The sequence below is a fragment of the Acipenser ruthenus genome, chromosome 7 (assembly GCF_902713425.1).
Source record: "Acipenser ruthenus chromosome 7, fAciRut3.2 maternal haplotype, whole genome shotgun sequence".
Taxonomy (NCBI): domain Eukaryota; kingdom Metazoa; phylum Chordata; class Actinopteri; order Acipenseriformes; family Acipenseridae; genus Acipenser; species Acipenser ruthenus.
The window spans coordinates 61,495,462-61,509,090 of NC_081195.1; the positions used below are offsets into that span (position 1 = coordinate 61,495,462).

At 37.1% G+C, this 13,629-nt stretch overlaps 1 protein-coding gene across 2 annotated transcripts in view; it reads left to right on the forward strand.

Moving 5' to 3' along the window:
- Positions 1-8,703, forward strand: part of LOC117415845 (AT-rich interactive domain-containing protein 2-like) — a 38,417-nt gene extending 29,714 nt beyond the window's left edge. The window contains exons 12-21 of one of the 2 annotated variants that reach the window (XM_034026694.3): positions 562-643; positions 740-874; positions 1,138-1,310; positions 1,467-4,201; positions 4,557-4,672; positions 5,203-5,341; positions 5,440-5,522; positions 6,558-6,681; positions 6,778-6,869; positions 7,062-8,703. In XM_034026694.3, coding sequence (XP_033882585.2) covers positions 562-643; positions 740-874; positions 1,138-1,310; positions 1,467-4,201; positions 4,557-4,672; positions 5,203-5,341; positions 5,440-5,522; positions 6,558-6,681; positions 6,778-6,869; positions 7,062-7,173 — 3,791 coding nt within the window. In that variant the 3' untranslated portion in view covers positions 7,174-8,703. Of the gene's footprint in view, positions 1-561; positions 644-739; positions 875-1,137; positions 1,311-1,466; positions 4,202-4,523; positions 4,673-5,202; positions 5,342-5,439; positions 5,523-6,557; positions 6,682-6,777; positions 6,870-7,061 lie in introns of both variants that reach the window. The other variant, XM_034026693.3, reaches the window with a different exon arrangement.
- Positions 8,704-13,629: the final 4,926 nt, after the last annotated feature.

Consider the following 13,629-nt stretch of genomic DNA (forward strand, 5'->3'; position numbering starts at 1 on the left):
ATGTAAACATAAAACACTCTTTCTATTTATGTGCCCCTCGATTGCCCCCTCTAGGGTGACATGGAGTATAACAGTCCACCAGAAACCTTACCTTTTAAGCACAATGTTTTCTGTGTCACATTTTTAGTATAGAATGTGGCAAATAGATAGTGGGCTAAGGACCATGTTTTATTTGAAAAGTATGTGGTCAAAACTAAGAACAGTATCCAGATTGAGGGATGCATTATTATTATTATTATTATTATTATTATTATTATTATTATTATTATTATTATTATTAGAAGGTAACCTTGAATTGAGATGCTTTGTTTGATTGATTGTCTGGGGGTATTTAACACAGTATATCAGTTATTTGCTGCAGTGTTGCTATGGTTTTTGTCCTTGTTTGGTAATGGCTTGGTAAAGTACAATTAAAGTAAAAACAAATTGAATCTACTACCATGGTTGAAAGCTGTTTTATAAATTGTCAAAGTTGATACTATCTTAACACTCTTTAGGATAAATGCTTAGTGGTAGAAAAATGCAAATAGTGATACTGGGTCATTTTGTCTGTTTTCTAAGCAACAAGAACTGTTCCTGTGCAATCAACTGCTACCCCTCCTGGTATTGTTGAAATTGATGGGGAGAAGTTTTTATCTCAGTGGTAAGTCTTTGATAAACATTTGTTTTGCAGTATTATTCCTAAGTAAATGTTGGAAAGATTAAAACTGATTTAAAACCTCTTCTTTTTTTTTATAAGGCTAAGTGCACATTTTGAGGCGCACCTTGAAAGCTCTGTCTCTCGATCAGAGATGTACTCGGATTACCTTTCAATTTGCAGTAAAATGGCTCGAGGTGGTATCTTAACATCTACTGGCTTTTATAAATGCTTAAGGTATGTGTTTTTTTGTTCGTTTTTGTTTTTACATCTCTGGAGCTCTCGTGTAACTTTTCAGTCACCTTTTCTATTCCATTTGTCATTTTATATAACTTTTTTTTAAAAGCAGACAGCAACATTTATATTTTTTGTTGTATTATGGGCACCAGCTGGAAATCAAACTCGTGTTATGTTTTTGACTTTTGTTAATATAAGTTTTTTGTTCTTTTGTGTGTGTGTGTGTGTGTGTGTGTGTGTGTGTGTGTGTGTGTGTGTCTTAGGGGCATCTTTCCAAACCATACAATAAAGAGAATGGATGATCCCAAGAATAGTGGACAAGCCCACATCCATGTAGTTGGAATTCGCAGGAGGGCTATTCCACTTCCAGTCCAGCTCTATTACCAGCAACAGGCTTCTCCTGCAACTCCAGAAATGTCCCAGACTCCACCAACAGGTAATCGAAGCCACTGAATACACGTCCTTGAGTGACATGAAAACATAGCTTTGCTGTACTATTTAAAGTGAACATTTTGCCATTCAGCTGGTGTAACGATAAAAAGTTTGTCAAGTAAAATCTAAGATCTCATTGTCGCTCTCCCCCCATGTTTAGGCTTGCCTCATGGACCTCAGAGTGTAGGAAATCACTTCCCTCGGACACCGGTCAGTAGCCTTACTGCCAATGTGGCAGCCTCACAGATGGCCTTCACGGTTCAAGGAGTCTCCAGTGCGTCTCAGACTGTTTCTAGGATATCCCAAAACCAGCCTGCCCAGGCCCAGCAGCACCAAAACACAGCAATGACTGTGATACAGAACAAACCTGGCGAGGTTATGAAAGCAACAGTGGTCCAGGGCTCCATTTCTCAGTCAGCTGTTCCTGTCAACGTTTCTGTCGTTCAGAACCACAACAGTGCAGTGCACCAGCCTTCTGTGACAGTTGTCACTTCACAGCAATTGCTTCACCACTCTCCAGTAATACCCTCTGGAACCCCAGTCACTGTCTTTCAGCAAGGGCTGCCTCAGACTCACATAATCGCGGGCAGGGTGCAGAATATTCCAGCAGTGTCTAATGTTTCAGCCTCTCAAGGGCAGCAGCTGGTGACTACATCATCTCTACCCATGCAGACTTCACAGCAGCCAGGAACAACGGGCCACCAACAGGAGACGGTCATCCTCGCACCCCAGCAGTATATATCCACTTCCACGCCCAGTATCGTCTCCTGTACCTCGGTGCAGAACTTCCAAGTTGCTGGTGGTCAGGTGTTCACCATAGCAGGTGTGCAAAGCCCTCAGGCGTCTCGCGTGACCTTCCAGAACATCGCTCCCAAGCCCGTGCCCTCACAGACCACCGTGATGTCGCAGCCCATGCACCAACCGCAGCAGCCCCAGCAGCAAAGTGTGGTTATCGTCGGCCCGAACCCTCAGCAGAACCCAGCCTACGCATCAGCCATCCATCAAATCGTACTCTCCAATCCCACCTCCATTCCAGCCAGTCAAACGGTTCAGTTGGCTGGACAAGCAAGCATTACCCAATCTCCTTCACCATCTCCTGGGCCTGCAGCCAGCAGTCACGTGCCACAGATCATGGCATCTCCAAACACCATGCAGATGCAAGGGCCTCCCCCAACCGTCAGCCAGATGTTGTCTGTTAAGAGGCAGCAGCAGCACCACCACCTCCCCCCACAGCCACAGATGCAAGTTCAGCCTCAGCCTGCACCTCCACCTCCAGGTCAACCTACCTCCACTGAATCTAGTTTAATCAAACAGTTGCTTCTTCCAAAGCGAGGCCCATCCACTCCTGGAGGCAAACTGATTCTCCCCGCTCCCCAGTTACCTCCCCCAAATAATTCTAGAGCTCAGAGTCCTCAGGTGGTCTACCAAGTAGCAAACAACCAAAACCCAGGTTTTGGTGTTCAGGGTCAGCCACAGCCCCAGCAGCTACTGGTAGGCCAGCAAAATGTTCAGCTGGTACAGAGCTCTATTCAATCACAAGGGACTGTCCAAACTGTGCCCATTTCCAATTTGCAGATTTTACCTGGCCAGTTGATCTCCACTAGTAGCCCTGCAACCATCATCCAAGGTACTGCTGGTAACCAGGTAACCTTCACAGTTGTGCCAAATACCAGTTTTACTACTGCTGCTGTTAGTCAGGGAAGTGGATCGCAGATTATAGCGCCGGCAGGAATCTCAGTAAGCAGCTCACAACCTGGAGTTGGCCTTCAAGTACAGACCATTCCAACGTCTCAAGTTGGGCAAACAAGTCAATCTCCCACACCACCGTTTAAAGGCGACAAGATCATCTGCCAGAAGGAGGAGGAGGCAAAAGATGCAACTGGGCTACATGTACATGAACGCAAAATTGAAATAATGGAGAACTCTTCCCTCCCAGAAGGGGCTGCCAAAACCAGCAATGGGGACTCAAAGGAGTGTGAAACACCTGCAGCAAATCTTGTTAATGGAAAAAAATATGTTGACTCTAGTCTACCTCCATCTAACTCAGGGAAAAACCAGTTGGAGGCCAGTCAGTGCATGCAGGTCACGAACGGGCCCCTGTCTGAAGTCAGTGACAATCCTGCCAATGGGATGCAGTGTACGGAGCAGGCAGATGCACAGGAGCTAAAAAGTGACCTGAGAAAGTCCCTGGTGAATGGGATCTGTGACTTTGAAAAAGGAGATGGTTCTCATTTAAGCAAAAACATTCCAAATCATAAAGCTTCCAAATATGTGGGAAATGGAGAGATCTCTCCACCGGAACAGCAAGAGAATTCAGACCCCACTCGGCAAGATACTGCCAAAGCTGGTCACTCTGAAAGAACATCAAATGGGCCAGTAATAATGAATAATGCTCTGCCTATTGCAAATGCACCATTGGAGGTATACCAAAAGGTTAGCAGTAATAGTACAGAGTTATCAAATGGACCTGTACAATCAAGTTTAAAATCAGATTTGCCTCAGCAGCAGCAGCATCCATGCGTAGTAATGTCATTGCAGTCTACAGCCTCAGTAACGATAACCACTGTAAATCCATTCACAACAGTATCCCAGTCTGGAACTGCAACGCCTCAGTGTGTACCATCATTTGAGCCTCGGTCTTCCAATGGCTCAAATGAAAGCCGGGGTGTAAAGAGACCAGCAGAGGATATGGACAGAGGAACAGTTTCAGGAATCCCCAATAAAGTAGGGGTGAGAATTGTTACAATTAGTGACCCCAACAATGCTGGCTGCAGTGCAACAATGGTAGCTGTGCCAGCTGGTGCTGACCCAAGCACTGTAGTTAAAGCAGCAATAGAAAATGCAGCCCAACAAAAACAGTACCAACCTCCCTTTGTACAAGGGCTGGTGACACAGGTTAGAGAACTATTTATTTTTTTTAAACTACTATTATATGCCAAATGTATACATAAATAAATATATAAGTACAACATTCGGAGATCAGTAATGTTGATTTAGTTATTGAGAAAATGAATTGTAAAGCATTGGTAGTGCTCATGTGTTACACCTTGTGTAAACTGTTTGGCGTTTCATGTTGCAGAACTGGTTGGTTGTTTGGTAGGTATGTCTTAACTGGTTAGTTAAGCCTTATACTAGAAACTCACCTAACCAAACTTTTGCAGCACATCAATATCTCATCTGTGCTCAACTTTTTAAAAATGTTTTTCACTTTTAACAGCCTTCATGTATCTCGTCAACAATAACTGTACAGGCACCGCAAGTGAGTTCCACTACACCTCCATCTGTAACCCCAACTTCAAGTCAGCATTCAGAGCATGTAAGGAAGCCTGGACAGAACTTCATGTGCTTATGGAAATCTTGTAAAAGGTAAATCCTTTATTTATTTATTTATTTTTTTTTTTGTAGTAGATGCTCTTTATGAATCACCCAGCATTTTAAAATTTTAAAGAAAAATATTTTTCCCATACCATTGAGCTCTGCCATTGGCCTGACGTAGTAATTTTCAAGAGACTTCGTACTGTGCTTTTAGATTTTATCTGTGCTTTTGCCTATCTGGATATTCATCAACATTGTGTTTTGTATGCCTGGCTTCATGTAAACCTGAAACAAAACTAAAGACATGTTCATGTTCTGTTTTTTTTTCACATTGATGTGGTGTTAATGAATCATCGTGTATGTATTTAAATTTCCACAATTTTACTTTTTTTCCTAGTTTGTGTAATGTTTTCAATATGGGATTAAGATTACAACCAGTGAAACAATGCATGTGCAGTTAATATTATAGAAAACTAACATCATTGAAGGAGTTCCTGGGAATTGTTTTGGTTTCTGATGTAAATGTGGTGATGTGTGGCACAACGTTATTTCTTTATTGAAGTCTTCCTGTCTTATTTCAGGTGGTTTCAGACACCCTCTCAGGTGTTCTACCATGCTGCCACCCAACACGGAAGCAAAGACACATACCCAGGGCAGTGCTTTTGGGAGGGCTGTGAGCCTTTCCCTCGCCAGAGACTGTCCTTCATTACTCATTTACAGGCAAGAGTTTGAAACGTTGAACACATTGTGACTTTCATTCTGACTTGTGAATAGCGGTGTTTAAGTTCTTTTTTTGTATTATTATTTTAATGATGCAGGATAAGCACTGCTCAAGAGAAGCTCTGCTTGCTGGATTAAAACAAGAGGAGCAAACACAAAGTGGAAATCAGAAAACTTCCAAGTAAGAACATATTTGTAATTTTACTTAAACTACAGTACTTAATATTGAAGTATGACATTTTGGCAAGCATAGTAACATTGACTTAAGGTACATGTATAAAGGATCTTTTTTATTACAAAACCTGTAATGCAGGGTTTATGGTATGTTTTATGTTTGGTCGCTACCTCTAATCAAGTTGAGAGTGTATTTCTCGCATACTCTTTGTGTAAGCTGGGTCTGTCATACAAAGAGTGCAGGAGAAAATACTCAGTTTGATTAGAGGTAGCTACCGAACATTTATAAACCTCTTAAGTCATTAAATCTAAATAAACAGAGAAAGCTGGTTACATATTTCATCTATTGATGTAGATTTTGTTGTGGAATTCTTTGTCATTGACATCTACACTCTGACGCATTCGAAGTGTAGGTGCCGCTAATGTATTCCAGTGGGGATCTAACTTATTATATTTAGATATGTTGATGTAGTTTTAATTTAGTAATTTTATTTTTTATACAATCCAATGAATTAAAACCTGTATTACTTTTGGACATCTTTGTCTTGAAGTGTACTTTTGAAAATGAGCACTAATAGGTGGAAACTCCCAAGACTACATTTTATTCTCAATTGTACTTCACAAAATCGTAGATGACTGGTTTATAGATTCAGATTGGCATTGATCATGAACGTAGATAAGCTTAGATAAGATAGTCTGTCACTGGTGCTAATCAGGGTCATGTGAAACAAGCCAAAAGTCTATTTAGGGCATATTATAATCACAGTTATAATTCAAAATGTGAATTCAACAAATTAAATATGTTGGTTATATGATTTCAGAAATCCTAGTGTGTTTCGTGGTTGCTTTAGTAATAACAGATTTCTTGGAATGTAGAGAACATCCACTTGTTACTGATTTGACTTGCATACATTGAGCATGAGTTCCCCCTGCTGTTCATTTTCATTAAATGTTTGTCATCAAGAACTGGTTTCTACAGCTTGACTGTAGACGCCACACAGGACCTGTGAAATGTATTGCTGATCAGTATTCTTTTCTGTAGGCAACAGGCAGCAGTAGGTAACACTTCCAGTCCCAGAGCACAGAAAGCTATTGTAAATCATCCCAGTGCTGCTCTCATGGCTCTGCGGCGTGGATCTCGAAACCTGGTTTTCAGAGATTTCACAGTGAGTAGTAGTTTAACTTCAAAGTCTTTATCGGCTTTTTCTTCTCATCACAACAAATGAGTTCATGTTTATTTTGTGCATGTGTTTTTGTTGAAGGATGAAAAAGAGGGACCCATAACCAAACACATCCGGCTGACAGCTGCCTTAACGTTAAAAAATATTGCGAAATATTCAGACTGTGGCCGAAAGTAAGTATATACATATTGTAGTTTTTAAAGCATATTTTTATTATGCTTGCTAAATCAATCGGTCATTTTAAATACTTAGAATTTGTCAATTTAAAATTACAACAGACTTGACACTGTATTTTTATGTAAATGCCATATTTTTGTTTTATTTATAAAACTGTCAGATGTATTTATTTTTTGTCAACTTTGCAGGTTGGTGAAACGGCATGAAAACCATCTATCTGTACTAGCTCTAAGTAACATGGAAGCTTCCACCACGCTTGCCAAATGCCTTTATGAACTCACTCACACAACTGAGTCCTGAATAAAAGACCAGGAAACAGACTCTGAAAATGCTACAGTGAAGGAAATTCATTTTTCCTATCTGGAGGAGGAGAGTACTAAAAAAACATTTCAAATACTGTTACCGATGAAAACTGAGTCTTAATGGAAAAGAAACCATAGGCTGGCATATTTTATCTGTTCCCATGATGCAGAGTAAGCCTTGTATTCTGATCACGGAATGAATCCCTTTGTTCTTTATATAAACTGCCATGGGATCTTCAACCAGCTGTTTGCAGGATGCCACTCAAAGCAACTTTATCCTAAAAGAAACTGGTCTGATCAGAATTCAGTACCATCCACATTGGAACAGATACATTTAATATTAAAGAACAATAAACTTTACGATCAGACAAGATACAAGCATTACTTATTTTTATTCTGTACCCAACGAGCACATTTTTATATTCATGGAACTATTTGATTAAGCTAGTTTAAATACAAGTTTCAGCACAGCAGAAGTAAGCCTCTGGTCTTGGAGATTGATGCTGATGACTAGCTATGGATTACGTGTTTTTTGTTTTAGAAATTGGTAGCTTGGTTTTCTTACTTGAGCCAATATATTTTCACTTATTTATTTATAAAAAAAAATAAAAAAAATACCAGTATGATGAAAACCATGTACATTTTTGTGAATATATATAAAAAAATCAATTTTCATGCCACTGCAGCCACTGGAAACACTCTGTGGTGTCATAGAAGCATTATTGGGGAGGTTCCAAGGATTTCTTTTTTTTTTTTTTTTTTTTTATATCCCAGTCAATTGTATCAAATGTGATTATATACTCAGCAGTGGATGAATGTTCTTTTTAAAAAAAAAAAAAAAAAAAAAAAAAAAAAAAAATCTGTGTAAATAATTCTGCTAAGGTACTGAGCTGTAAAGTTGATAAAGAGAAACAGTTTTAGTGGAACTGATTTTTTTTTTCTTTTTGTATTATACACCTTGTAGAACTCATTTTGCTGGCTGAAAGAGTATGGAATAATATATCTCGTTTTTGTAGAAGAAAAACTATTGAAGGTATTTTTTTTTCTTTCCCTAACATGTATTCGCTGTAAACGTTTTGTCATAGTGCAAGCTTAGTGCTTGTACAGACTTTTTTTGTATTTGTAAATTGGTTTAAATACATGGAGTTTTATACAGGTTTTCTCCTGTTATATTTGCTTTATGTGCAGGTATGATATTTTCTTCACTACTTTTTCTATCTTAATATAGTGTGGAGTTTTATTGTACTATTTTTTCATTCTTAATACCATACCACCACATTCCTGCTCACATCCCCAAATTGTGTCCTCTTTACAGCGTGTTGTGTAACCATTTATAACTGCCTATTGCCTGTTGTATTCGCATCAAAAACGGGGGAAATCATCCCATCACCTTTCTGCTGTGACTGTAGGATGTGCAGTAAAAAAATATATATATATAAAAAAATATAGACCTAACAGTTTATGTTATAGAATGGCTTTATTTACTTTGGTGACTGTTTATAGTTTTTAAATAAAAGACTGAACATTTTTTCGCCTTTCTTTTCATTTGTGTGTCCATTTAAACTTGTTTAAAGTTCTATTTTTACCTTTTTTTTAAAAAATAAATAAAATTATCAGTTGAAGCTCATGTTGTCCTTTTAAAGCCAGTATGTGTTCTAGAACCTCAATGATACAGCAGTGCAGTGCTTGTACTTTTTGGAGCAGCATATATTCTCCTACCTGAATATTTAGCCATTTTGTATGGTGATTTATGTGAAGGAGACTGAATGCTACTCTCTAGGTCTGGGCTGAGCTGGGCTCTCAGGGTTTTATCGCACCAGATATTTGTAAGCTCTGGAGACTGGAGAACTTTATTCACATTGCAGGTAAAGAAGGGGCAGCTGCAGTTTTCAGGATGCCAATGAAGAAACAGAAGAGTGATTCTGGCACCATGTGCATTAATCACTGGTAGGAAAGTGCTTATTAGAGCCAGTTATAATTGTGGCTTGTATTGTGAACTTTTGTCAGCTGCAAACAGTGTTAAGATCAGGAGAAGGTGGGGAGCGGAGTCAAAGTTCAACCTGCAAAAGAACAAGAAAGGCTTTTTTGTTCTACACTGAAAAGTCTTAAAAGAAAAACAAAACGTAATATAAAAGTGAGATGTCTAAAGATTATAAATGGTGGAAACTTGTGCCGCAGAATACCTATACTTACATCGGCAATTAGTATTCCTGATGCTGCAAGTTGTTAAGGAGAAAGTATCCTGTGGCATATTGGAACCAACACATAACTTCATTGCATTGAGCATCATGCTTTTTGATGCTAGCTGGCACTCAATGCAAGATCAAGATGGTTAACCATTCCAACTGTTGGTTGTGATCTCATCAGTCCATACTATCACTATGAGCCAGTGTGTCATCATGGTCTGCATCACACTGAGGTAATGCATATTCTTTTCCTTCATAATACACATGCCACGTCATGTCTGTTTAACATAGTGAGGATACTTTGAAGGCTGCAAGCATCAACCATAGTCCAGATTTTTACACTAAAGGCTACAGCAACAGATGACTTTTCATGTACAGATACTAGTATTTATTTATTTAAAGAAACTAAAAGCCAAAAATATTTCTGTTTAATTGTTTCAGAATTTGTAAATACCCTTTGAGACAGCTGGTTCAAGTTTTCAAAAGAACAATGGGGTGTTTGGACAGCTTGTTAGAAATGTTGCTCACTAGTCTACAGCATATGAAATCGATTTCAGTACAACATAGCTTAAAACAGCTTCACTAGCTGGACTGTAATGTCTTGGGCTTATTGTGACATGTTCATATCCAAAGATGCATTATTCTTAACCAATATAAAACTGAATTAACGTCCTTCAATGTTTAAGATAATTTGTATTAACGGTGCACATTTATACTGTACTCTCAGAAATGGGATACAGCTCCACATTTACAAATGAATGCTGCTCATGGATATACAATAGAAATTTTAACACTGGAGGTGCAATGTCTTTTGTTACTGTATGCAGATTATGCAATATGCTTCATTTCAGTCTTTAGTTATCTGTATAAAGTTGCTTTGGAGTACAGCATCTAATGTATTTAAAAGTTATCTACATATTTACCAAAATTACTTAAGGTTTATAGAAATCTATTAGTTTGTTTCAAATGGTTTGTTTCAAATGGTAATTTTCAAATTCGATTTAAATTTACTCCATTTTGTTTCCTTTTGTGCACACATTGAATTACATACTGTACAAGTGATATGACATCATTGCTAGTCTTTTTAACACATTGATACATCCATTAATGAACAAATACTAAAGCAAACTTTATTTTTATTCACTTTCTATTTTTATATATAAATCACCATCACCATACAAACAATATTTCTATAGTAGATCACCAAGTATTTTTTATTTTTTTATCAAAGGTTTCAATGAATTGCGTTATTTACAGTATTCATTAGTGATCGTCTTTTCTATTCTTACTATTTGTATGCTGATGTTGCATAAAAAAAAACAAGCAACCTTTGGTCCAACTTTGTAAACTTACAAAAACTGCTATTCAGAAAAAGAACACAGTACTGAAATAGTGTGGGATGTGGTTCAGATGCAGTTCCTGTTTCACATTACCAAGGTGATCTCCAATTGCAATCCTCATGTTGGTTATTATCATAGGCTATATATAAATTGGTACTGGTTTTCAGTTAATGCAACAGTCTTCAGCCACCAGAGGTCATATACATGCTGTATTAAAGAAGTCTACTGTACCATTCATGACTTTTCCTTAACATTTCAACAGCATATATATATATAAATAAATGGGGAAATGGGAAGAACAATTACTTAGAAAATCGGAAAGAGAACCTTTAGAATACATTCGGTTTGTAGATGATATTTTTGGGGTTTGGACACATGGAGAAGAATCTCTTTTCCAGTTTCATAAAATGGCAAATTAAATACACAGTAATATTAAGGTGGACCTTTGATGGACAAGGAAAGAAATAGAATTTTTAGATACCATAGTAAAACTTGAAGGTGGTTCAATTGAAGACTGACCTCTTCTGTAAACCTACTGACATGCACCAGTATTTACACATGTCCTCTGCACATCCGATATACACTAAAAGGGCAATCCCAAAGGGTCTAGGAATAAGAATACGAAGAATATGCTCAAAAGAAAGTGACTATGTAAAACAAAGAAATGTATTAAAAACAAATCTTAAAAAAATAGGATACAAAGAAAGTGTTAAGAAAAGTGGATAAACTAAAAAGAGATGATCTACTAGATTATAACAATAGAGATAAAAAGGTCAAGAGTCCCATTAATAATGACTTACTCTAAACTTTTGCCCAATATTTCTGAAATAGTTTGGAAACACTTGCGGATTCTACATAATTCAGAATTAAAAAGTATTTCTTAAGGCCCCAGTTGTAGCATTCAAAAGAGAAGCTAATTTAGGTGATATTTTAGTTCACAGTAAACATAAAAGAATAATTGACAAAATAGGTTCTACAAACATGTGCACTAGTAGATGTAAAGTGTGTAAATACATAGACAAAAGTAAAAATATAATTAAACATAAGAACACCACATATCCACTAAAAACTAATACCTACTGTAAAAATAGCAATGTTGTTTATGGAATAGCCTGTGAAAAATGTGATGAAATCAAATATGTTGGAGAGACTGGAACTACTTTATATAAAAGAATTCAGAACCACCTTTCATTAATTAGAAATAAAAAAAAATGAATTAACCAATAGTACAGCACTTCACCAGTCAGGGACATGACATAAATGATGTAAAGTTTGTAGTATTAGAACAGCTCAAATTAGACAATGCGACATATAGAAGAATAAAAGAAAGTAAATGGATAAATAGACTGAACACGATTATGCCAATGGGACTCAACAGAAAAGAATGAACTAATTAACTTCAATAAATATATAATAATTAAATAAATAAACAAAATTCATTCAAAAGTTGTGCATACTGATGCGCTGAGGAGGCCAAATCTAGATTGATCCTCAGAGCCAGCATTGCATGATATAATAAAAATATAAGTTTATATCAAGTAATGTTAATTCGAATTAATACAGATTCAAAGATAGAAGCAGAGATGATGTTACAATATATAGAACAGCATTACATCATGCAAGAATAAATCATGGATTTGAATGTAAACAATAACAAGTAGTTGTCATGCCGTCAAAAACCTACAAATACCTCCAATGTTTTGTTTCAAACACAGGCTCCCTTGAGAAAGATATGTACAACATATCGAAACGTTGGGCAGCTGGCTCTTTGAGCTAATATATATATATATATATATATATATATATATATATATATATATATATATATATATACATACACACACACACATATATATTACATATATATGTGTAATATATATATATATATATATATATATATATATATATATATATATATATATAATGCGTGTCCTGGAAGAAAACTTGCTTCCTTCTGCTCTGATAATGTTCCCCAACTCTGAAGATTGGTTTTTCCAGCAGGACAATGCTCCATGCCACACAGCCAGGTCAATCAAGGTGTGGATGGAGGACCACCAGATCAGGACCCTGTCATGGCCAGCCCAATCTCCAGACCTGAACCCCATTGAAAACCTCTGGAATGTGATCAAGAGGAAGATGGATGGTCACAAGCCATCAAACAAAGCCGAGCTGCTTGAATTTTTGCGCCAGGAGTGGCATAAAGTCACCAAATATCAATGTGAAAGACTGGTGGAGAGCATGCCAGGACGCATGAAAGCTGTGCTTGAAAATCAGGGTTATTCCACCAAATATTGATTTCTGAACTCTTCCTAAGTTAAAACATTAGTATTGTGTTGTTTAAAAATGAACATGAACTTATTTTCTTTGCATTATTCGAGGTCTCACAACACTGCATCTTTTTTGTTATTTTGACCAGTTGTCATTTTCTGCAAATAAATGCTCTAAATGACAATATTTTTTATTTGGAATTTGGGAGAAATGTTGTCAGTAGTTTATAGAATAAAACAAAAATGTTCATTTTACCCAAACACATACCTATAAATAGTAAAACCAGAGAAACTGATAATTCTGCAGTGGTCTCTTATACACACACACACACACATATATATATATAAATATACATATAAATATAAATAAATTAAATAATGACTAATTTGGTTGTAGTATCCATTTGTCCCCAGTAACTGAAACCGGTATGGCAGCACACTCCTGTAGATCCCCAATGCAATTTTCAGCTGTGTTACTGTGGGCAGTATTTCCATGACAGTTTCTTTGACATTTCCAGTATATGATCAGGAATAAATGTATGTGGTTTAGCAATTTCAAAAAAACAGCCATGGCTGAAATAACCTAGCCTATTTAAAAGCCTTAATTGTGGCCTTTTCAACAAGAGGATCTGGACAGAGAAGAATGAGAAAGGGGCACCTA